Source organism: Schistocerca gregaria, chromosome 6 (genome assembly GCF_023897955.1).
Source record: "Schistocerca gregaria isolate iqSchGreg1 chromosome 6, iqSchGreg1.2, whole genome shotgun sequence".
In the NCBI taxonomy this organism is placed as follows: Eukaryota; Metazoa; Arthropoda; class Insecta; order Orthoptera; family Acrididae; genus Schistocerca; species Schistocerca gregaria.
In genome coordinates this window covers 439567132-439591771 of record NC_064925.1, presented here as the reverse complement: position 1 = coordinate 439591771, position 24640 = coordinate 439567132, and the positions used below count along the sequence as shown (strand labels likewise).

The following is a 24640-nucleotide window of genomic DNA, read 5'->3' as shown; positions in this document are numbered from 1 at the left end:
TATTTTGCAGTTCTATGCTATGTCTTTCAAGTGTTATCATTTCAGCCACTTACAGTACTGCATTCCTCACTTTGCATGTAATGTTTGATCTCGGCATCTGTAGATATATTATTTTTATTGTACATATCTCTGGCCATGCAGAAGGCTGACATCATCCTCTCTATCTACACATACTTGATTACTCTGCAGTTCACATTTGAGTGTTTGGTGAAGAGTTCATAGTATCACTTTCAGAATATTTCTTAACTGATTCATTCTCGATTAATGCATGGTAAAAATGAACACCTGAATCTTCCTGTGCAAGCTTTGATTTTCCTTATTTTATTGTGGTGGTCATTTCACCCGATGTAAGTGGGAGTCAACAAAATACATCGCCATTCGGAGGAGGAAGTTGGTGATAGAGATTTAGTGCAAAGATCTTGCCACAACAAAAAAGTGCCTTTGTTTTAATGAGTCTCATCCTAATTTGCTTATTATATCCATGACTCTCTCCCCTCAGTTTCTTGATAATACAAAACAAGTTGCGCATCTTTGAATGTTTTCAATGCCTTCTGTCCTATCTGGGAAGGATCCTGTACCGCACTGCAATACTCCAGAAAAGGATGGACAAGTATAGTGTAATCAATCCCATTGATTGATTTGTTGCATCTCCTAAGTGTTGTCCCAATAAAACGCAGTCTTTGGTTCACATTGTGCACAATGTTTTGTATCTGATGATTCCAATTGTATTCCCTAGGTGTTTAATTGAATCTACAACATTTAAATTTGTGTTATTTATTGAAAAACTAAAGCTGGCAAAAAAAAAATAGTTGTGTGGACGACCTCACACTTACCGTTTAGAGTCCTGTGCCCTTTCTGACAGGAAATCATGAGTCCAGTTGCACAACTGAGACAGCACTATGTAGGCACACAGTTTGAGTAGTAGGCACTTGCGAGGAACAATGTCAAAAGTTTTTAGGAATCAGCTTGAGCTCCCCATTGATTGCACTCATTACTCTGTGTGAATAAAGAACCACTTGTGTTTCACAAGAACAGTATTCTCTGAATCATTGCTGGTTGTGTGTCAGTAGATCGTTTTCATCAAGTTATTTCGTAATGTTTGAATACAGCATATTACAAAATCCTGCTTCAGATCAATGTGAATAATATGGGCCTTTAATTCAGCAGTTTACTTCTCCTTCCTGTCTTGTGTCTTTAGGTGTGAATATTTTATTTAGCAAGTGGTTGTATATGATTGCTAAAATAGGAGCTGTTTCATCAGAGAACGTAACTAGTATATAATAAGGGCTGAATAACATTCCTTAATTGATTTAAGATGCTTTACTACACTGAGGGTATGTACTTCCAAATTACTCATGTTGGCAGTTGTTGATTCAAATCCAGGAATATTTACTGCCTATTCTGTGGTGGAGGAATTTCAGAAAATTGTGTTAAGTAGCTCCACTTTTGTGGCGCTGTCATTATTAACAGTACCATTGTTATCAACCAGTTGTAGATGTTGATTGTGCATTGTCACTAGTATATTTTATGCACAACGAGAATCTCTCTGGATTTTCTACCAGTGTTTGAGATAGGGTCTTGCTGTAAAAACTATTAAAAGCACCTTGCATTCAAATATGGACTAACTTTTGAGCATCTCAAAATTGTTCACAATTTTGGAGATTTTGTGTTCTTTTAAATTGAACATTCTTATTTTCATTACGTCTGGAACAGTGCACTGACCTGATTTCATGTGCCGTGGGAGATCTATTCCTTCTGTTATTAATTTACTTGGCATAAAACTCTCAATTGCCATCACAACTATTTCACTGAATTTAAACCACATTGCACAATGCTTACATAATTAGTATGGAAGGAATGTAGACTGTCTCTTAGGAAAGTGTCAAGCAGATTTGTATCTGTTTTATTAAATAGATATATTTTGCATTTAGTTTTGGTGGATTTGGACTTTACAGTATTCAACTCACTATAATGACCTTCATGTGCCTGCCATGACGCTTTCTGTTTGATTGTTACTGCGAAGTCTAGTATGTTGTCAGAACCATTCACACTTCCTATGGGCTTCTGAAAATAATTTTTAGAGAAAGCATTTAGTACAAAGTTGGATGATACATCTTTTAATATCTATTTTTACCAAGTATTGAGTGTAGATTGAAGTCGCTAGTACCTGTGACTCAAATACCTGTTCGAAATAAGACTCGAATTCTCATTATATTATCCGTGTGTGTGTGTGTGTGGGGGGGGGGGGGGGGGGGTGTCAGTGAAATGAACGAATTATTAATTTATTCCTGTTGTTAAGTATAACCTCTACACACACACACACTGACAGCAACAAACTCCCCATCACCAGTTGAATTTAGTCCTTCCTTTTGAACAACATCTTTAGTGAAAAAATTCTGAACTTCTCTCTGGCTTTAGCTAGAATTCTGTACTTTCTATGGGTGCTTGGAACTCTGCTTCTTTGTCAACACAACTATGCCAGTTTACAGCTACACTACCAATGTTTCCTTGGTTGATCTGCTCCCTCTTAGAATGTACTTCTGTCTGTACTTTCCCGAGACTGACATTCTTCAACTCTATGGCGCTAGTTAAGGATCTACAACCTACACAGTCACAGAACTGTCAGAGGCTCTGATTCAGACTCTCCACACAGATCTGTACCACAGAGCCACATGTGGTCCTGTCAACATTGCAGCAAGCAGTGAGTTCTACCTTCATCTTGCAAGCAATACTGGCTGTCTTTACAACTTTATGTAGCTGTTAGAAACCAGGGATAATCTGTTCTGATCCAAAGCAACACACAGTGTTTGTATTGACATGAGCAACCGCCAGCTGTAGGCTGCCAGTTTACAGCTACACTACCAACGCCTCCTTGGTTGATCTGCTCCCTCTTAGAATGTACTTCTGTCTGTACATGGCGTATGGGAAAACCTGTTCCTCATGTGGCTTCACAATTCCCCCTGGTACTATGTACACAATGTGTGAATTCTTCTTCTTCACAGCCATACCACTAAAGAGCTCCATCACACGCCTGACATTGAAGTTCCTAGATGCAAATAATCCCTCCCTCTGTGAATGCCTGGACCTTGCCAGCTGGATTTCAGGAAGGATCTCCCATTTTTTCCAATGCTGATGTACTGTTCCAGTACAGTTGGAGAGCCTCTGCAGTGCTCTTAGAGTTTAGGGGGAATACCAACTGGGCTGAGGTGTGAATAGGAATTTGGATTGAGGAGGGGGTTGTGCTAGGGTACTCTGTGCAGTTGTGCAAAGTCACTATGCCATGATGGTGTAGTGGTTAGCATATATGCCTAGTGAGCAGGAGATGCAGGTATGAATCCTATCCTTAGTAAAGATTTTCATTTCTCTCTTCACATATGATCACCTTCAATGTTTTAGCAAATTACTGAGACAGTAAGTAACAAACAAGGGATAATGAGTTAGTGTAACTAGGAAATGAGAGACTGTGGTTTGTGAATTTTGCAGTTCAAGAATGGAGCACTTCATTTTAACCTCACAGGACTGAATGAAATTACAATGAAATCCAAACCTTTAGTTGCTTATAGGCATTCTCTCTGGCATGCTCCCTGTGAGACCCACGTTCCCAACTTACTGTCCACACATTACATTTGTAGTGCCCCTGCCCACCATACTCATTACTCGTGGCAGTCAGTCTACCGAATCCTGTAAGAGTTCTGGCAATGTCAGTGCATCTGCACTGAAGATCATTGGCCAGTTAGCCATATCTACATGAAGATGGTACCTGTTCTTTTGGACATGTCTGCAATGTAAGTGGGAGATCCCGGGTTCAAGTCCTGGTCAGGTCACACATTTTCAACTGCCGCTTTTTGAAATTTATCAACACCTGTAAGCAGTTAAAGGTCTGGATTTTGTTGTAATTTCATTCTTCGAGAGCTGCAAGATCACCAGTCTTTCGAGCATGTCTGAAAGAACAGATACCATCTTCATATATCATAGGACTGATCTCCTCACACACCTCTGACTCCAGTTTTGCACTGTAACATTCATTCACCCCATTGGGTGGAATTATATGCAGTAGTGAAATATCCACAATGTTGTCGCAGAGTCACTGCCTGTTCCAGACCTGGAACATAACTGTCTTAGTTGTCATGTGGTCTTTGATTGAATCTTTGTTTAGCACCATAGTTGGGTTACTGTTTATCAATATGTATGTTCTTTCACCAAAACATGTTTATTCATTGTAAAGGAATGCACATTATTTTGTTGTTGTTAGCATCATAATTTATTTAACTTTATCATCTTGTAGCACTATTAACATCATTTGTCCCACTCAAGTTCTCCAGAAATGACATGGAATGTTATGAAATAAACCAAACTGTGTCAGTCAGCAGCAAGACTAGACACGGTGGCTTAGGTGGTCAGTGAGAGGAACAACTCTCCTAACCTTCCTTAGCACTGACAACTAGATATTTTCTGAAACCTGCCATATGTGTGTGTAGTTAAGAAAAAAAAAATAGTTTTTTTTTTGAAACAATCTGCAGGTTTTATTGTGTGAATGAAGGTACCGTACAGATTTCAAGGTATAAGTATATAATGAACAAAAGCCCTCATTAGCTGTTTGCAGCATATATGGTTCTCTTTTTGACACAATGTTGCAGGTTATCAGCTCAGCATATACCTCTTACACAAGATTATAAAAATCTTTGAATGCTTTGATAGTTACTGCATCTCGTAGATTCATAAGACCAAGTCCAAATTATGTACACATTGCCGTAAAGACTTAAACCATTGTAAAAGCATTTTGCTATAGCTGATCCTAATACTACTTACGAGGCAGGATTTCATCTTGATATAGATAACGTGCTGTGATGGCCACACCAGCGTCATGAAATTATAACCTACCAACCATATTTTAGTTTCACATTGACTGACTGCCAAATATCTACCTCCTGATACCCTCCTATTTATATAAACACTTAAAGACACTTCTTGGGTCTTGGAATGGCCACAGTGAGTATTAGGTTGGCTTTCAAATGAATGAAACACATTCAGGGTACATCACAGAGTCTGTCGTTTATAGTTGTATTGAAATTATACAATATATACGCCATAACCTAATGTCGTTTAATTTCAGGGCTACATACACCGTAGTGGCAGAACAGCTCGTGTGGAAAAAGAAGGCCTAACAATTCTTCTAATTGATCCAAGTGAAGTCTCTTATTATGCACGACTATGTAGAACACTTGGGCGAGGTACAGTATTAAGATACCCACATAGTGACATTTCACAACATTGTTGATTTTTTACAAGGGTAATAATTTTACTTCTGTGAATTTTAGAGCCACTTATAATTTATATCCTTTGCGTATTCTTTCAGACAAGGATCTGCCTTTATTTCCTGTAGATGACTCATTATTCAAAGGAGTGAAGGAACGTGTTCATCTTGCAAGAGAATTGGATAAGCTAGAATTGACTTGCCGGCGTCACCATGCAAAAAATAACTGGTTTCAGAAGGCCATAAAAGATATGGATTTGGTTTTGGATGAAAATGAAATGTATCCTTTACTAAATTTAACCCCATACAGATCATTTGGACTCCTCTCAAGAAGGAAAACAAAGGGAATGGATGAGCATAACTTGGGCTGTATAGCTTCAGATTACATACAGAGTGGTCCAACAAAATGTTTACACTGTTTAATAATGTCTAAATTAAGCAATGGAAATGTCCCATTTTAGGTGAAAGTATGTTTTCAAAGTTCGAGTTATTGCAACCAATGTAGGTTTCATCACCATTAACATCTGCACATGAATGTTCAATGCATTCTGTAAACTCATACAGTGTGCTTGGTTTTTGTTGATGAAAAAAGTATTTTCACGTTCCCCTTATGTAGAAGTTCAGAGCCATTTGGTCTGGAAAACATGGTCGATATTCGACAAAATCTCTTCAGCCTGTCTATCATGTGGGCAGATTTTTGTTTAAATACTCCCAGATATGATTACGGTAGTGGGGTGAAGCCACCATCTTGTTGAAAGTAAAACTTTGTCCCAATGCTGCTCACAGATGGAATAGATGTCACAAGCTTCACTAGGTACACCTCACAGTTACTGCACCCTCATAGAAGAATCCTGAATAAGATAACACACAGTGCACACGTGGTGATATGAGTATTTGCAGCAGCCCAGTAGGCACAGTTATGGGGTTTATTGTACCACTGAGTTTAACTTTCTTCCCATCAGATCACACAGTCATCACTACAGACACTTCTTTGTTGTTCACCATGCCAATCAACCACCCACAGCACTCCATATGGGTCATGCTCGTTCATTGCAGTAGAGGGATGTAGCACATAAGCTCTGCAGTCTTCAAAATGCACTGAACATGAACAACTTACCCTGGTTTCACAGGCACACTGTGTCACAGACGTCTGTGGTGAGCAAGCAAATTATTGTAACACAGCACAGGAGTTCACTGGACTTGATGCTGTTACAGGTCATTGAGATTGTTGTTTGTGTACACCTGTAGCACAGCTTTTGACATGTGTCAGAATGCTTTATTTGAAGCTCATTTCATCATTAGAGTGGAACCTCACTTATATTTTGTACTTAATGTACCATTTTAAAACTGTGTTTCTTTCATAAAATGTCAGCTTTGCACTTATGTTTATTCACGTAACTCAAAACAAAACAATGCCTGTTTGGAGACTGGCAGAACAGTACACTGCCATAATCATGGATGGCCCAGGAGAAATGGTCAGTATTCAGGGACATAACAGGAACAATCATTTGAAACAAAATTTTCTAATAAACATACTCTAAAAATCCATGCATTAAGAACTATGAGCACTTAATCATCTTTGCTACTGTAAAACACATATCTTCTACTGAAAAAGTGCTCATAGCTCTTAAAGTTTCTGCCACATCCATTCCTCCTGGGACACCATCTGTAGTGAACTTAAGTAATAGTTCAACTGCTTTCATGTTAGCTAAGAGCCATATGCATATTGTGCGTGTACTTGTTTTATGTTTTTCTTTGTGCAACGTACTGGTTTGATTCCATTGCACACACACACAAACTCGTACATACGTTTTGTGATCTATAGAAAAATGGAAATCTATGACCCTAAGTTCCTAAAACAATGAAAAAAAATGTAGAAATTTCAGTTACTTTTTATCTTGGAAAACATTACATTGACTTCGCTGATTTACTTTCAAGTCCATTATTAAATATACAACAGTTCTACGTATAATATTTGTGATGCAAATAAAATGATAAATCAAATTTTCTTTGATACTTAAGTCTAATGGTTCTGTTAGTTATTGTCTACAGCTTGTGGTTTGGGTGGTTAGCATCACTGCCTCTAGATTGCAATTTCTGGCCAGGTCAAAGATTTTCAGCACAAAGACATGCAAGTTGCTGAAGTGGCGTCATATAGACAGACTTGCAACAGGTGGTCAACAGCCCCAGATTAGGTCTTCCAGCCAATAATGCTATACAGTCATTTCATTTGTTAATAATTTGTTTGACACCCTTTGCAGCCATATCATTTATAGCTTTCATTTTATTGGCTAGGTGTGGACAGTTGGTGAAATTTTCATTTTCGTGCAGCTCTGGAGGATCCATCACAATGAATTCGTGACTTAAGTCAAATTTGCTAAGGAGTAGACTTGTTATATCCCATTATTGATCATTTCTGTGATTTGATTGAGTCCTACATGCAAACCTTTTAATATTTTTGTTAAATGACAGATTAGGAACAATGAATGCAAAGGTGAATGATTCAGGAAACATAAACCAGATATGAAAATACTCTACTGCACATACTGCAATGACAGATAACAGGGCCCTCCCTTCGGGACACTGTGACAATCATAAGGATTCTGATTTGTATCTTTGAGAGAAATAAGAACATTAGATCAATTTATGTGGTCTCTTTTCAGGCAATGTAATCATGAAGATTTTATGGTTAAATGGTCATGAATGTTACCAGAAACAAACAGGCTTTTTGAAAAGGTCACAGAATCTTGGCTTATGCTGGAAAGCATGCACACTTAACACTTGTAGCTCAGTTGTTGCATTCTTTTTCCATTGGGCAAGAACATTTCTGTAGTAAACTGCCTAATCACAGCCATTGTCACCTTGAAAGGGCACGATTCAGACTGAAAACAGCTGTCCATGAATTGTTCCTTAAGAGTGTGTGTGTGTGTGTGTGTGTGTGTCACTCAGTCATCGAAATAACCTAAATAAGGTGTAAATTTGTACTAACACATTGTTGAGCATTAAATTACTGTTAATTTTACAGTTCCTTAACACACATTTAGGCCATCTGGACTGAGCAGAGAGACAGCAGTAGAAATAAAGAGAGTAGCATCACTTAAAAGAAAACAGTTAAACACACTTCTGTCAAAACCAATTTTCCCAAGAGGATTCTCAGGCAAGTATCCAACAAAGACTGGACAGTTACAGGTACCATTTGTTAAAGCAACAGTCCCAGAGGTTGCTGCAGTGAAAGTTTTCCGGGAAGTGCAGAAGAGCAAAAAACACACAACTGTTAGAAAACCTGGAATGTTTGTGCTGTTGAAGAACAAGGGAAGAAATTATTCAAAGAAAAAATAATTGTGAAGGATAGTACTGTAAATACATATTGTTTAAAAAATGTATATAAATTTGTATTTTATTTTAAGAGAAAGTAAATCATAACCAAGAATAATGGTGTTTCTAGATTTCTGTTGAATATTACTTGACCATAACTGTTTTGCATCCCAAAATAGAACAGCTACTAGGAAACTATTTTTCCAAAGGCAAGTACAGAAGTCAGTTGTTAACTCAGGTTGAATGCGCATAAGATTTGCAGAGGCCTAAATTTCATTCAAACTTGTAACTGCCAGACTTATTCTAGGTAACTGTCCCTGTGAATATCCATCACAGTGGTTTGTAAAATGAACAGTGGAACGAGGAGGAGCAGACAAGATACACCACAACAACAAACTTATTCTTAAATTTTTACTCTGGATTTTGACTGCAATTACCTCAGATAAATACACACTTTACATTACATTAAATGTCAGATATGTTATTGTAAAAGGATAGATTGGTACCCAACGAAAAGACTGTTACACATTTAACTTTCAGCTAAAGCCTTCTTAAGAAACCCCACACACACACACAATCATGTGCGACTGCTCTTTCCAGTCTGAATGCAGCTGTGTCAATGGAAGCAGCAATCTGGAGAGGGAGTGGATGCTGCCTGGTGGAGTGTGTAGGGACTAGATAATGGGAAGAAGACACGGTTGCCACCAGGAGGAGAGGAGCAGAGAAGGGTTGCAGACTGGTGGGTGCATTGTCTGAGAGTGACACTCGATGAGGGTGAGGTGATAGGACTGGGGGGGGGGGGGGGGGTGCAAAAACTGTTGGGTGTAGGATGTGAGTAACTATAGGTTGATGTTGGGATGATTTTGGGAGCAGAGAATGTATATTAAGGATAACTCCCATCTGCAATTCAGAAAAGCTGGTGGTGGAGGGGAGGATTCAGATGTCTTGCGTTGTAAAGCAGCTGTATGTTGTGCTGCTGGGTGGTCTACTTTGCTCTTGACCACAGTTTGGTGGTAGCCATTTATCCTGGTGGACTGGTGGGAAATGACATGGATGGTTTCACAGGTGGATTGGGCAGGTCTTACATTTGGGTCTTCCATACGGATATGCTCCCTTTGGCAAGGGGTTGAGACTGAGTGGCATGGGGATGGCCTTGGAAGTTGTGAAGGTTGGTCGTGTGATGGAACACCACTTGAGGAGGGATGGGAATGCTATTGGTAGGATGACCCTCGTTTCAGGGCATGATTGTGATAAAGCCCTGATGAAGGAAGTAGTTAAGTTGTTTCAGTCTGGGGGTGGTGGAAGAATTGGGGATGTGTGAAGAGGCCATGTCATATACCAGCATTGCTGCAATCATTGCACAGCTTTTTATATTTGTTATACTACCAACGAGCTGTCTAGCAGGATGGAAGGACACTGACAAACTGTGGCCAAGACTGAAGTGCATCACCCTGTGTCACAACATGCAGCTGAACATAATATGCTTGATTCCAATGGCTGCTTCACCAGCAACTTCCATGAACTGCACAGATGGGGGTTATCCCTACAACACATTTTTAGTTCACGAAATCATCCTGGCTTAAACCTACGACAACCCCCTGTCCCCACACCCACCACTCAACAGCCGCTGCCCCCCCCCCCCCCCCCCCCCCCGGTCATGGTTTTCCCACTTCCCACATCTTCCCAGTCTTGTCTCTGTATACTCTGCCAGGCAACACTCACTTCTCTACCCCCCCACTCGTACCCTGCTACCACTCCACTGCTTCTGTTCAATGTGTGTGTGTGTGTGTGTGTGTGTGTGTGTGTGTGTGTGTGTGTGTGTGTGTGTGTGTGTTTCTTTCTTAATAAGGTTGTGGCCGAAAGCTCAGTGTATAACAGTCTTTTCATTGTACCTGTCTGCAACTTGACATGTCATCTTTACAGTGTGTAACAGCCTATACTTTTCATAATATTGTTGATATTACAACCTCGAATTTCTAATTTGAGGTATATTCTTGTGTTTTAATTGTCTGTTAGCTCTGAAACACATAGGAAAGCAAGAAAGTAATCTTAAAAATGTTTGAGATTTGTTGTTATAGCTCAAAACTGGGTAAAAGAATATGCATAAGTAAAGCCTACTTTCCATGAATAGTATTGTTTGATGAGGAACACAAGTGATTCCTCCCCCCCCCCCCCCCCCCCCCATCCCCTCCTTTTACTAACATACGAACTTATTACAAGCTTCTCATACTTACATCTGCCATAGGAGATTTTTAAAAAAGTAGTCCACCACAGTTTTTCCATTTTAAAATATATTTTACACCATCCACAATAAAATAGTGCCATTATATAATACAGTTTACACTTACAGTAAATTGGACTGGTAACAGTGTAGAGGATTGTTACATATAATAGTTCGTCATGTGCAGATACAATCTACAAAGCAATTACACAGATCTTACATTTATATATATATATATTTACATTTTTATAGATCTACATGCCAGTATGATTGACTGACAAACTATACAAAGCTTCACAGTTCGTAGTTTTAATCCATTCTTTCTTCTCGTGTACACCTATATTACCTTCCCTGTAGTAAATCAGGTTGGTGCACATGAATAAATTGAAAGGTCCCTCTCCTGGACTGCCTTGCAGCTGTAAATTTATTTTTACTGTAAGCCATGAAATCAGGAACTACCCAACCTTAGTGTGCCACATACTACTAAGAGGAGAAGTGTTTTGAAAAGTATTATACAAAGCAAACAAAACCTGTAACATATATGTCGATGTTGGAGAGTACCCATCATGCCTTTCCTGTTGTGTGCAATCAGCTGCTTTAGCAGAAACAAGAATTAAACCTCTGGCTCTTTGGAGCCCAAAGAAATATTAAAATCAGTTTTGAAGGCCATTCATACGGCAGAAGAGCATTGAATTGACCAAATGAAAAAAATTTTTAGCTCGACAACTTTTTTTAAAATAAAGGTTCTTTACATGGTATAGACACTGAAATTAACAATTAGGCCCAAATTCATTAATGTCCTAGTAATTGAACTAAGCCATAAATTGAGATGTAAACAACTTCCACACAATTAGAAGTATTTGTGTACATGTATAGCTGACACCTCGAGAACTTTTTTTTTTAAGTAAATGATTAACAGCAAAAAAGTGAATAAATTTTTACCCAAAAGAACAATTTTATGTAGACATCTGTACACTTCGCAGACTCTAGCAACATGAAATTTACTTAAATAGACAGGTGCTCAAATCTGACCAGTATTTTGTGCCAATTTACCTTTATTCATATTTCAATTTTCAGAGGCAAAACTGCAGATTAACATATTTCAAAATTCACCTTCATTATGTACAGGCTGTTAATTATGTTGCCTTTGTGTGTGTCTTCCGTTCACTTACACATTTTTGTTTCTGTCATGTAACAAAACTCAGGTGTTAATTTGCATTGTGTTTTACCTCATTTATACAAAAAATAGAGTGTTATATGAAGTCCATTCTACATTGCCCATTCTCCTAGATCCATTATTGGTGCTAGGTTCCCCACACAATATTGAGGATAGTGCAGTCAGAGTAGAACGATTTATGAAATAAGTTATTAGTGTGTTTCAGTTTGAGCAGGAAGGATGCAGTGAGGAAATACTGATCTATCTGCATAAAGAGTGTCTTGTAAGAAGAAGTGGAAAAACTGCCCATAATATTTTTCTGTAGTCTTAGCTATGGATCGAAAAATAAAATTTTCTTTCAATAATGGAGAAGAGTATGAAACATGCCCGTAATAGCTTTCATTGCTCCAAGTTTGTAATGTGGACAAGGATATTCCCAAGAATTGATTTTTTTCGCAGTATTTGATCTTAGTGGTGAATCCATCATATAGTTTAAATAATGAAATGTCTTAGGAACTGGATTTGTATCCACTAAAGTTTCTCTTGTTTGTATGGCATTTCTATTGCACAGCAAAATGTTTACAACTTAACCTACTGCTCTTCAACAGTATCACCTGAAATTATATAACAATCATCTCTGTATGTTTCACTCGGCAATAACCTGTATGCATCAGGGTGAGGCACGCAAGTCTTTTTTGAGACATTTCACAGTTTTTTGACTGCACCTTGGAGAGTAAGCACATCGATGTTCACAATTGTGTCAGTACTTCCCCACACCATGGTGACACTAGCTTCTTCTAATGTAGAATTCATGTACCGAGAACTTAGAATAAAAGGTATGTATTTCTTGCTCTGTTACCGAAAGGAAATAGGTGCAGTCGTGAATGTGTAATTGGTCTTCCTTCCTATTTTATTTGATTTTTATTAACCAGTTTAAATCACTTTCATATACCTGAGTCTGGAGGCAACTTAACTATGATGATTTGTCACTCATTAAGATATAAAAAGGTCATGCTTCATATCATTTATATAACATTATTTGTGTGATCAACGTGTTGCTCAAATATATTAAAAAAATGCAAGCATCAGCAATGCCCACATTAGTTCAGTGTCATGTAACATATTTTCGTAATAATTAATAATGATCTGTTGTGATCATCTTGTTAACTAAACAAATATTCAGTATAGGAAAGTGAGATTACTAGCACCTAATAATATCAAACCATTATTCCTAGCACACAGTGCTGACTAAATGGACATGTTCTTTAGAAAATATTTCAGAGAATGTATTTTGCGTCTATTTCTATTTTAATCTATTCGGACTGGCAGAACCCTCAGTTTCATTGCCAAAAGTACTAACTGCAGAGAGTTCACTATTGGTGCCCTTTACATTGCTCCCTCTTTTACTGTAACTAAAATAAATGATAGGTGTATACTGATATGCATGTGTGAAAGATAGTGCTTTATCTTGTCTCAGACAGCACCATTCACTAAAAAAAATTAATTTCAGTGAGGCACAAAATTATGAATAAACTTAAAATGTCTTATTAATATCCTCACTGAACAGACCAATTAAAAGTGTTGTGCCTTTCCAGAATGTGTCATATTACATTTCAGCTGAAAGAACTTTTTTTATACCACTGTTGACGCATTGTGCTTTCAGCAGCGGATATGTAATCTCAGAAGCTTACTTTGTATCTGTGATATACCAGCTTTACAGCAGTCATTATCAATATGATGTACACACATTTTTGTTCCAAGAGAGCAACTGAACAATTCGAAAGAATATTTCTAAAAACTGAACTCTTATCGATTGACCCAACGTTTCATGGCTTCTTCCCAATCTGTTGAACCACCATCATCGTCATCTGTACGAATGTACGAGTCATCATCTTCCTTATAGCTGTCATCGTCTGTAAGGCCGCTTGCTCTCCTGCGCAAGGCCTGGAAATTTACATATCAATTAAAACTCTATTGGCCTGGAGGAAATATTAATTCAATGAAATATCAGTCTATTAAATTACATTACCCATCTAATAATTCTTCATTTTATGAACTCTGAAAATAGTAAACTGAGATGTGAAAAATCAGTATTATGGCGTCAGAGAATTCTATTACTGTACCCCACAATAAACCACACACATGCATGAGCTTTTGAAACTGAAGTTTTGTGTTTCACAATAAAAACAGAATACTGGAAAGTGTTCAAGATACATATTTTGTGATATTAAAGGACACAAGGCTAATTTTGGAACTGTAAGTGGCTGAAGGGCAGCACTGTGTGACAACTCCTAGTTCTTATCTTGTTGTGAATGCCTTTTGTATAGAGGGGAAGGGGCAGGTGTCAGATTTGCTAAGGATTTCCTGAAGTTAGATAGGCACCTTGGTTATGATTCAGCATTTACTTTGGTATTTTTGGGAGAGTATCATGTGGTACAGCCAGCTTGATTTATAGATATATCTTTAATACAACTGGGGTACTGCTACAAGTTTTATATGTTCATTGGTATAGTATTTCTAAATACAACTGTAATAAAGTGAAATTAGTAATGTTACTTCAAAGGTACACTGGAATCATTAGTAACTGAGAGTCTAAAGGATGTATGGATGTATGCATCCCATGGTGGTTTGGTGAAAGTTTGCCAACTTCAGTGGTATCAATTATTTTTAATACATGAGGAAACTGATGTGCCACTTGCTCCAACAGTAAGTACAAGTTTTGCTTTTCACTCTTTCTCAATATTAATAAAACATGTGTTTGAACTGTAGTCATTTGTAATTATGTGCCACAACTTTGATTAGTATTTAATCTTTTAATTGATGATTGCTTCCAGTGTGAAGGACAGCAACTGGATTTCACAAATCTGTTGTGGAAGTGGTGACAGTCAGGTGTTCATATTGTGGCATGCATAATATTCAACAGCAACATTTCTTATTTCATTTTTCAATGTGTTATAAGGTTGATGATGACTGGGGTGCAGTAGGTTGTCACTGAGATTATTAAGGAGCTCTTTCATTTTGCTGGTAACTTGTAAGCCTAAAATAAAAAGTTAAATGCAGCTCTTTTACATTCATATGCATGTACGTATGCTGTATTCGACCTTAACTACAGTAATTTTTCTGTAATAAAGAACTTTTATAAAATTTATATTTTTCTGTTACTGAGGAATGTTATGTAACTGTGATTGCCTCCACCTATGTGATGGCACAGGGAAGTGCATCAGATTGCTACTAAAGACATTAAAAAGATTTATCAAAACTTTGATTGTGGCTTTTTTAACTCTCAAGTATCCCAAAAACATTTGATAGGTTTTCTTAATAACCTATCATCTGTTAGAAAAGAGCCAATGTAGAATTAATTATACTGTAGCACTTCATTTTGAGCAAGCTAATGTTCCACAATTAAAGCTAAATCTCTACAATAAGAATTTAGACATGTTTTTTATGATACACTTACATTTTGTCGTTGTTCATAGTCAGACTCATCACCCGCACCTTTTGCTTCATTTGATGCCTGGCACATATAAAATAAAGAAGAATAAGGACACGAAGTAGTGAAAGCGATTTCACATTCAGTGGTAACTAACAGAACAAACCTTCTCCTCAAATTCTTGACCATTTCCCAGATTCCTGGCTCGGAGCTCAGCAATGAACTGGGATTCCTGCTCATATCTCTTCCGTATTTCCTCCCTCCACAAAGCAGCTGTGTTGCTTGTTCCATCTGACTCACCATCTTCAGTTTCAAAATCTATCAACAAAGGCACAATGGATAGTAAAAAGTTTTGTACATTACCTTCTCCAATTGCACTCCAATGGCGTCCACACCAAAGGAACATTAAAATATGTTGGTGAATGTCATTTATGGGCAGCTTCCAGACAGCGATAAATCTATGTTACATTGTTTTCTTTTTGTAAAGATGATATTAACTACTGTATTCTGTTGAGGCTGTCATTTTCAAGACCCAAATAAAATGTACTGCAGTGTCAGTATTTCAAAACACTATCAGAGCAAATGTCAGCATGAAAATTTGCATTATATTTATTCCTAATACCAAACAAGAAAAATATGAACCTTCCATATGTAAGCAAGAACTGAGACGATTGGTTCATAAGGTATGTTGTAAAGAAAATTTACATGAGATTATAGACAACATGAAATAGTATTGTGAATAAAATGACATTACCCAAGATGGAACACAGATAGTTTGCAGCTACGATAAGAGAGTACAGGAGAAAGCAGAATGACCATTCTGCAAAGTTTGCACGACAAGGAAAATTTTAAACCTTCCAGGTAGGACAAAGTAAAAATGTTAATGGTCAGCTCACTTTTGGATGATGAACACCCAGTCTCCAGTTTTGACCCTCATAGTGTGCTGAGAGGTGGTCATTCGCTGTCACCAAAGTCAAAGCATTTGACACTGTATCTGGTCTACTGCTGGCCATCTTACATTCTCCATATGAGTGGAACACACACACACACACACACACACACACACACACACACACACACACACCTTAATTTTCACCCCCCCCCCCCCCCCCCAAGAACTTTGTTTTATCACACTGAACAAACTTTGCACCTAGTAACACCAAGTGTACCAAAAGGCATCAACGTAATGTGGAATATAGAGGACAATTACTGTTCTGTTATGGCCTACACCATGAAGTGTGGAGTTTTTTTTTTTTTTTTTTTTTTTTTTTAATTAAGTTTAGATAACTGGTAATGCCACTTACTGATCTATTTCTCACACATGTGCATGTAGTATTGTCATCTTTGTTAGTTATTTAAATGAAGCTGTAAAACTATGTAAATGTGAAACCAAATTAAATGCTTAAGCAACCAGCAAAACTTTGAACTAAATTCATTTGTTTCACACGAAAGTAGTGTGAACTAGTAATGGATGGGCCTACACAATGCTGTCTCAAATCTGTTTAGCCCCTTTTTAAAGTATGCTTTTTTCAGTATCACTTTGAATGAGACTACAAAGGGAGGCATAGGTGCCTCCTATCATGGCAACTCACTAAAATGAATGGGCTACCACATGTAATCTTGTCAATTCATTGCAACTATGACTCCAATCCTGCAGGCAGTCTTAATTCACACAGATGGATCAACTATGTGAAAGATATCCATTACCTAACAGTAATTTAAAGTGGAGGAGGTAGAATGGAATGTCTATATACTTCTTATAATTTTTTACATATCAGTATGTTTATTAGTTTTTAAAAGAATCTTGTGCAAAACCCATTTTCATTACTGTTACATATTTTGCCTCTTATGTATCATTATCTATGGGTCTTGTTTTTATATCTGACTGTGCATCCTTTGAATTGCTGTCAAATCATAAAGTGCACAAGAACATTTTTTTTTTACCCTCAGTTACCCATTTTCTTTGTTGGTATTCACTAGTTTTAGTAAGATTACAAAATGTACGATAAAGTTACTGAATTATAGCAAGTGCCTACTTACGTACAGTACAGCATAGGTAAACCAACAGTGAATCCTCTGTCAATAGAATCAGTACAACTTTTTTGTATCAGTGAGAGATATAAAGCTGCACTGATTCATTGTGATGGGACTCTGTGTGTTGAATTAGTGGGATATTATTTTCAGTTTGTTGTTCAACTTAGAAATTGTCTGACTAAACCATTCCACTTCCTTGCAGCAAATGAGTGCATGCACAAAATTTTCCAGAACACACAAACACGAGTTTTTTATGCTATAGATAAAGGATATTTCTTAAGCCCAGCTGCCTTCTTCTCCCCATCCAACATCTTGAAAATCTTTCTTGTTTATGGTTTCAGGGATACAAAGTCATCCAATCCAACAACTGCTGCATTTCTATTTTGTCAACTGACACTTAATGCAAAGTTGGCGTTTGCTGTGAATGATGCTACAAAATAAATATTGATAAAAAACAATAACAGCAATTTTTTAAAAATTTATGGCAGTAAAGCAACTACCAAGCTATAGCTGCAAGTGATTCAAGATTCTTGAAACCTTAATAGTTTTGTGCACTATTACAACTGTATGTCTTTACATCAGCCTCCCAAACATGCCTAGTATGAACAGTCTATTCTGCCAACAAAAGCTACTTGTGACCATGATCTCTGTATACCCAAACAAATAATTCATTTCCACTTGTTACACCTGTATGACTTCACACAATGTAAGTAGGGTCTACTTTTAAAAATTTAAGTAATTCACAGCTTAGAAGTAGTTTGTTTCATAAATAATTTTCAAGCTTTACTTTAAAGTCAGTGGCAGTGAGTATTTAGCAGATATCCCTTAATGAATTCAAAAGCAGCACAGTAAAGGCAAGTTTAAATGAAGTAAAATCTTGAAAAGATAGTCACTTTTTATCAAACTACTTCCTCTCCCTTTCAACTTCACTTTCATGCTTTAATGTTTTGAGTATTTTCCTATGTTGTCTCAAATAGGTTTGTGATCTACCCGTTTAACTTTCATTTACATTCATTACATTTTAAACTGGTTTTGTTGAAAGAGACTGTATTTACATGTTCTCCATGAAGGACACTTTGAGGACCTTTGCACAGAAATTTGTGAGTGAATTTGAAAGACGTGTCCGTATATTTAAAATGTCACTGGGATTGAGCAATTTTTCCTTTTCAACACTTGTCTTGCATACTGCCAGTTTTATCAGTGGCGTTAGCATGTAACAATAAGGTATGTATTAGAATGAAAAAAATAGCTGGGAACTGTTGATGGTTTTTACCTAAAAATGTATTTAAAAGATTAATTATATTTGCTAAGTTTTCTCATTATGCATTCAATTATTATTTTAACAGTGTTTGATGAATATTTAGTGGGGAAACCAAGGAAGTTCTGGCAAGGGAAGGAAGGAAGGAAGGAAGAAAGAAAGAAAGAAAGGAAGGAAGAAAGAAAGAAAGAAAGAACAGGGTGAATTAGTACATATGAGAAATGCAGCTGAAATAAATCTACAAGCGAACCTGCATGTGGAGGAAATGATAGTAAGAATAACATTTAAGTTATGGTATATTTTGTGATTCTTGAGAATTAAGAACTACTATTTACAAGCTCCATTCCATTTTATACAACATCCTTAGTTTTTTATCTAGGCTCCATTTCAACTGGTATCTTAAAGTATTCATTTAATATTATTCTCTTTTTCAAAAGTAACAAAACACATACTACAGATGTAAGTATCAGAATCACTTTAAACAAGCGAAAGGTAGATGTTATATTAAATGTTACACACTACCTGACTAGGAATGTGAAACACCCGGAAGTGTGGAAGGAAACAAAATGAAGCTTCATTGATTGAGAGAGTTTCTGATGTTATTTCAGTGATTACAAGATTGAGTGTAATTTACAAATAACTGGGCAGTATGAGCACTTATCAGTACCACACTGCACCCTCTCTGGCCTGGATGCACAGACAAATTTGGTTGGGAAGAGTGTCTAAGCCGTTTTCTCCTCACCTGAGGCAAGTTGGCACACAACTGATCCTCGATATCTTGGCTCCGAGATGGAGCGGACGTCCAGACTGGTCCCACCTGTGTTCTATTGTAACCAGATCTGGAGATCTTCCTGGCCACAGGAGTATTACATAGATATGTGACACGTGTGGACGATTATTGTCACGTCAAAAAATCGCACTTCAATAGTGTCGCATGAAAGTTAACAGGAGAATGCTGGATGTCTGTGACGTTGTGCTGTCAGAGTTATCCCTGTCACTACCAGCTGTGAACTGAAGTCTTAACTGATGGCTACCCACACCATCACACCAGTAGTAACACACTACACCTCTCCAAAACATTGGAAGAATAGGATCTATCCTCAGGTCACCGCCGTGCTTACTGACAATGGTAATTTGAGGTAATAAATACTGCAGATCTTTGTTGAGAGTGGTTGTCAGACATGGTGGACTACAATGTCTGCTCTGACATCCCTACAGCAGGGCCACTTTCACTTCCAAATGCCTCACAAATATGGATATTCCACCATTCAACTTTTCAACAAAACAGAGAACCACAAAGAGGCCCTTTTTGGACTCTTGTCAGGTACTGATAATGCTGTTTCATGCGAGTCTGCAACATTTCCATGTCCTTCAGTGTGATCACTCAATATCTAACATTGTTAGCACCCCTTATATATCTTACCAAACCTGGTAACAATAATAAACACAAACTACACTAATGCACTCTGATGGCCATTTTGGCCATCTACCAGTCATAGACAACTGCAGCTAATCGTTTTTCGTACTCACCAATGGTGTGTACATGTATTAAATTACATTAGCATTCAACCTATCTTCTGGGTGCTTCACTCTTTTTTTTTTGTGTATTTATCAATAGAAGGTATATGTGCAAACTAAGAGAATTACAAAAGTGACAATTTATAAGAAGTCTTTCTTTCCTCCAGTAAAAAAGGGAAAACTCCTGGAGAAAAAGGGGTTATTTAGTATTAGAATACACAAGTAGCATACGCTCCTGGGAAGAAAGAGAGAGAGAGAGAGAGAGACACACAGAGAGAGAGAGAGAGAGAGACACACAGAGAGAGAGAGAGAGAGAGAGAGAGAGAGAGAGAGAAATAAAATTTTATTAATTTGGTGCATTTCCAGTGCCTGAGGGATCAACCAATATTACTTCTAAGTAATTTTGTTTCTTCCTATCTTTTCTTTTGCTTTGCTCTATAAAGAATGGGTAATATTCATGTTATTGTCCATTTGGCTTCTCTTCTTATGGATTTGTTAGTAGAACATATTTTTATCTATCTTTATCTGCATGTAAGATTCATATTGGGAGTAATTTATCTTAAAAATATGTTACTGTATTTCTAGGCAAACGTAGAAGCTTATTTGAAAATTAACTGACAAATAAATGATAAATTTCATGTTTCATTGCAAGGTTTGTTCATTTTGTTCTAAAATATTTACTAAATAAACACAATTACAATATCACAGACATTTTACATTCAGACCACAACATTAGTTATACCTGCACAGAAGCTGCATCCTTGATGCTATCAGAAAAGCAATGAACAGCTACAACCAATTTTTTCAGTCATAACACATTTATCCAAACGATGCAGAAACTTTTTTATTTGTATTTATCAACAGCCGCAGCCCTTATGTCCCTTACGTGTAAAATATTCGCTTCAATACAAGTGTATTCTACATCTACATATATACTCCACTAGCCACCAAGTGGTGTATGGCAGAGGGCACAATTCGCACCTAAGTCATATTTTGTAGCAAGCGACAGTGTGGAACTGAGTCGATCGCCTTTCGAAAGTCGAGAAATATGGCATCAACCTGGAAGCCGGTATATCATGTACAAAGAGGGCCAGCTGTGTCTCGCATAAGTGCTGTTTCCTAAAACCATGCTGGTTTCTGCAGATGAGCTTCTCAGAGTCTAGAAAGGTCATTAAGTATGAACACAAAATATGTTCCATGATTCTACAACAAATCGATGCCAGTGAAATTGGCCAGTAATTATGTGCATCCGATTTTCTACCCTTTTTATAGACTGCTATGACCTGGGCCTTCTTCCAGTCCCGTGAAACTTTCTGCCATTCCAATGATCTCCAATAGATGACAGATAAGAACGGAACTATATTTGTAGCGTAGTCAACATAAAATCTTACAGGGATACCGTCTGAGCCAGATGCCTCTCTGGCATCTAAGGATCTTAACTATTTTACAATCCCAGCTAAACACTATGTCAGCCATCCTTTCATTTGTTCGATAATTGAAAGGGGGAATGGTGCTGCAGTCCTCTATCATAAACGAGTTTTTAAAAGCTAGTTTTAGAATTTTGACTTTCTGTTTATCATCATCAGTTACATTACCTGTCAGCAAGAGAAGGTATTTAATTATTTGTAGCATTCATAGATTTTACGTATGACCGATTTGGTGTTTTTTTAGAATCTGCAGATAAAATATTGCTTTTAAATTCGTTAAAAGAGTCTCTCATTGTCCTTCTGACAGCTGCTTTCATTTCGTATAATTTCTGTTTGTCGGCGGGGCAGTGACTACGTTTAAAACGACTGTGCAAAATTCTCTGCTTTCTCAGCAACTTCCTAATATGTTTGTTGTACCAAGGTGGATCCTTTCCCTCCCTTATACTTTTGCTAGGCACATTAGCATATTAATACTAGTAAATTCAGATATGATCTACAGTTGTGTCTGATTAAAATTCATGCCCAGATATCTATATCTTAAGTATTTACAGAAAGCCGGCCGAAGTGGCCGAGCGGTTCTAGGCGCTGCAGTCTGGGGAACCGCGAGACCGCTACGGTCGCAGGTTCGAATCCTTGCCTCGGGCATGGATGTGTGTGATGTTTGTTAGGTTTAACTAGTTCTAAGTTCTAGGGGACTAATGACCTCAGAAGTTGAGTACCATAGTGCTCAGAGCCATTTCCAGAAAGATGGCTTAAGTTATTGTTAATCAGTAACATGAGTCTGACTAGTCCAGCAAATGAGGGCTGGCTCTCCACTCTTAGACCTCTCAGAGTGCCTTTTCGTTATGACCCTATGCCACTAGATGCATTGTCGCTTGCACCTCATTCCCTTTATTATTGAAAATTTTATTTCCTCACCTTCAGTTTCAGTGCTATGTCTGCATATTTAAATGTGATTCTGGATAATTTGTGGTAATATATTTATAAAATTTTTTCTAGAGCAGCTTCACAAATTTTAATGGGCTCCTTTTACTAATCCAGAATTGGCTTTCTCATAAGAATGATCTTTTCTATACTTTTTCTAGCGCTATTCTATGGATTGCCTATGGTTTACTACTGCACTATACAGATAATGGAATTAGTGAATTTGTTCCCTCTCTATGTAAAGTGATCATCTGATTGTAAAAGCCTTCCTTTTTGCGAGCCATATCTGGAGAGCAAAAGTTTTGAATATGTCATTGCAGTCACTTGGTTTCTGTTACACTTCTGCTTCCATGTCAGCTCATGTCACTGCATCATCTGTGAAGGCAAGAGTTTAAACCCATCAGAGCTGTTTCTGATGCTCTCAACTACCATTATTTCAGTCATCATCATCATCATTCAAGTACCCATAATCTATTTAGACAAAACTGTGTCACTGTTAGTACGGCATTTTGTCTTTATGAATTAACATTTTTGTACATTCTTATTGTCGAGTAATTTCTAATTATTTTTTCTTTGCCTTTGTACACTGTCATAGATTTTTTCTATACCACATAACCAAGCAAAGTGGCACACTGGTTGTAACAATGGATACAGGAAAACTGTAGACTTTCTAGTCCTCATCAGATTTATATTTCCCTTAATTTCCTTAAACTTATTAAGATGAATGCCACAATTGTTCATTTGAAAAACACAAGACCAATGGTCAGTTTACCATACCATTCTTGACCTACACACATCTGTGCTCCATCTCTAATTAACATGATATTAATATAATAGAGGGAAACATTCCACGTGGGAAAAATATATCTAAAAACAAAGATGATGTGACTTACCAAACCAAAGCACTGGCAGGTCGATAGACACAAAAACAAACACAAACATACACACAAAATTCGAGCTTTCGCAACTGGCGGTTGCTTCGTCAGGAAAGATGAAAGGATGTAGGTCTGCGAGTGCGGGTGTGCGGTTGTGCGGGTGCGGGTGCGCCGGTGCGTGTGTGTGTGCGCGGGTGCGTGTGTGCGTGTGTGTGTGCGCGGGTGCGTGTGTGTGTGTGTGTGTGTGCGTGTGCGTGTGCGTGTGTGTGTGTGTGTGTGTGTGCGTGTGTGCGTGCGTGCGTGCGTGTGTGTGCGTGTGTGCGTGTGTGCGTGTGTGCGTGTGTGTGCGGGTGTGCGGGTGCGTGTGTGTGTGTGTGTGTGTGCGGGTGCGTGTGTGTGTGTGAGTGTGCGGTTGCGTGCGTGTGTGTGTGTGTGTGTGAGTGTGCGGTTGCGTGCGTGTGTGTGTGTGAGTGTGCGGTTGCGTGCGTGTGTGTGTGTGCGGGTGCGTGCGTGCGTGTGTGTGTGGGTGCGTGCGTGCGGGTGCGTGCGGGTGCGTGCGTGCGGGTGCGTGCGTGTGTGTGTGTGTGTGTGTGTGTGTGTGTGTGTGTGTGTGTGTGTGTGTGTGCGGGTGCGTGCGTGTGTGTGTGTGTGTGTGCGGGTGCGTGCGTGTGTGTGTGTGTGTGCGGGTGCGTGCGTGTGTGTGTGTGTGTGTGCGGGTGCGTGCGTGTGTGTGTGTGTGTGCGGGTGCGTGCGTGTGTGTGTGTGCGGGTGCGTGTGTGTGTGTGTGTGTGTGTGTGTGTGTGTGTGTGTGTGTGTGTGTGCGGGTGCGTGCGTGTGTGTGTGTGCGGGTGCGTGCGTGTGTGTGTGTGTGCGGGTGCGTGCGTGCGTGTGCGGGTGCGTGCGTGTGTGTGTGTGTGCGGGTGCGTGCGTGTGTGTGTGTGTGCGGGTGCGTGCGTGTGTGTGTGTGCGGGTGCGTGCGTGTGTGTGTGTGTGCGGGTGCGTGCGTGTGTGTGTGTGCGGGTGCGTGCGTGTGCGTGTGGGTGCGTGTGCGTGTGTGCGTGTGGGTGCGTGTGTGCGTGTGCGTGTGGGTGCGTGTGTGCGTGTGGGTGCGTGTGCGTGTGTGGGTGGGGGTGGGTGCGTGCGCGCGAGTGTATACCTATCCTTTCCCCCCCCCCCCCCCCCCCCCAAGGTAAGTCTTTCCGCTCCCGGGATTGGAATGACTCCTTAC

The 24640-nt window shown here is 38.6% G+C and overlaps 2 protein-coding genes across 2 annotated transcripts in view; one reads left to right on the top strand and one right to left on the bottom strand.

The window, feature by feature from the left end:
• The window catches only part of LOC126277984 (ATP-dependent RNA helicase DDX24), a 73556-nt gene extending 64869 nt beyond the window's left edge, over nucleotides 1-8687 (top strand). The window contains exons 8-10 of the mRNA XM_049977649.1: nucleotides 5114-5231; nucleotides 5357-5534; nucleotides 8299-8687. Coding sequence (XP_049833606.1) covers nucleotides 5114-5231; nucleotides 5357-5534; nucleotides 8299-8593 — 591 coding nt within the window. The 3' untranslated portion in view covers nucleotides 8594-8687. The remainder of the gene's footprint in view (nucleotides 1-5113; nucleotides 5232-5356; nucleotides 5535-8298) is intronic.
• Nucleotides 8688-10843: 2156 nt separating this feature from the next.
• The window catches only part of LOC126277983 (dystrobrevin beta), a gene marked incomplete in the record, with an annotated part of 561627 nt that continues 547830 nt past the window's right edge, over nucleotides 10844-24640 (bottom strand). The window contains 3 exon segments of the mRNA XM_049977648.1: nucleotides 10844-13890; nucleotides 15404-15460; nucleotides 15543-15694. Of these exon segments, the coding sequence (XP_049833605.1) occupies nucleotides 13753-13890; nucleotides 15404-15460; nucleotides 15543-15694 (347 nt within the window).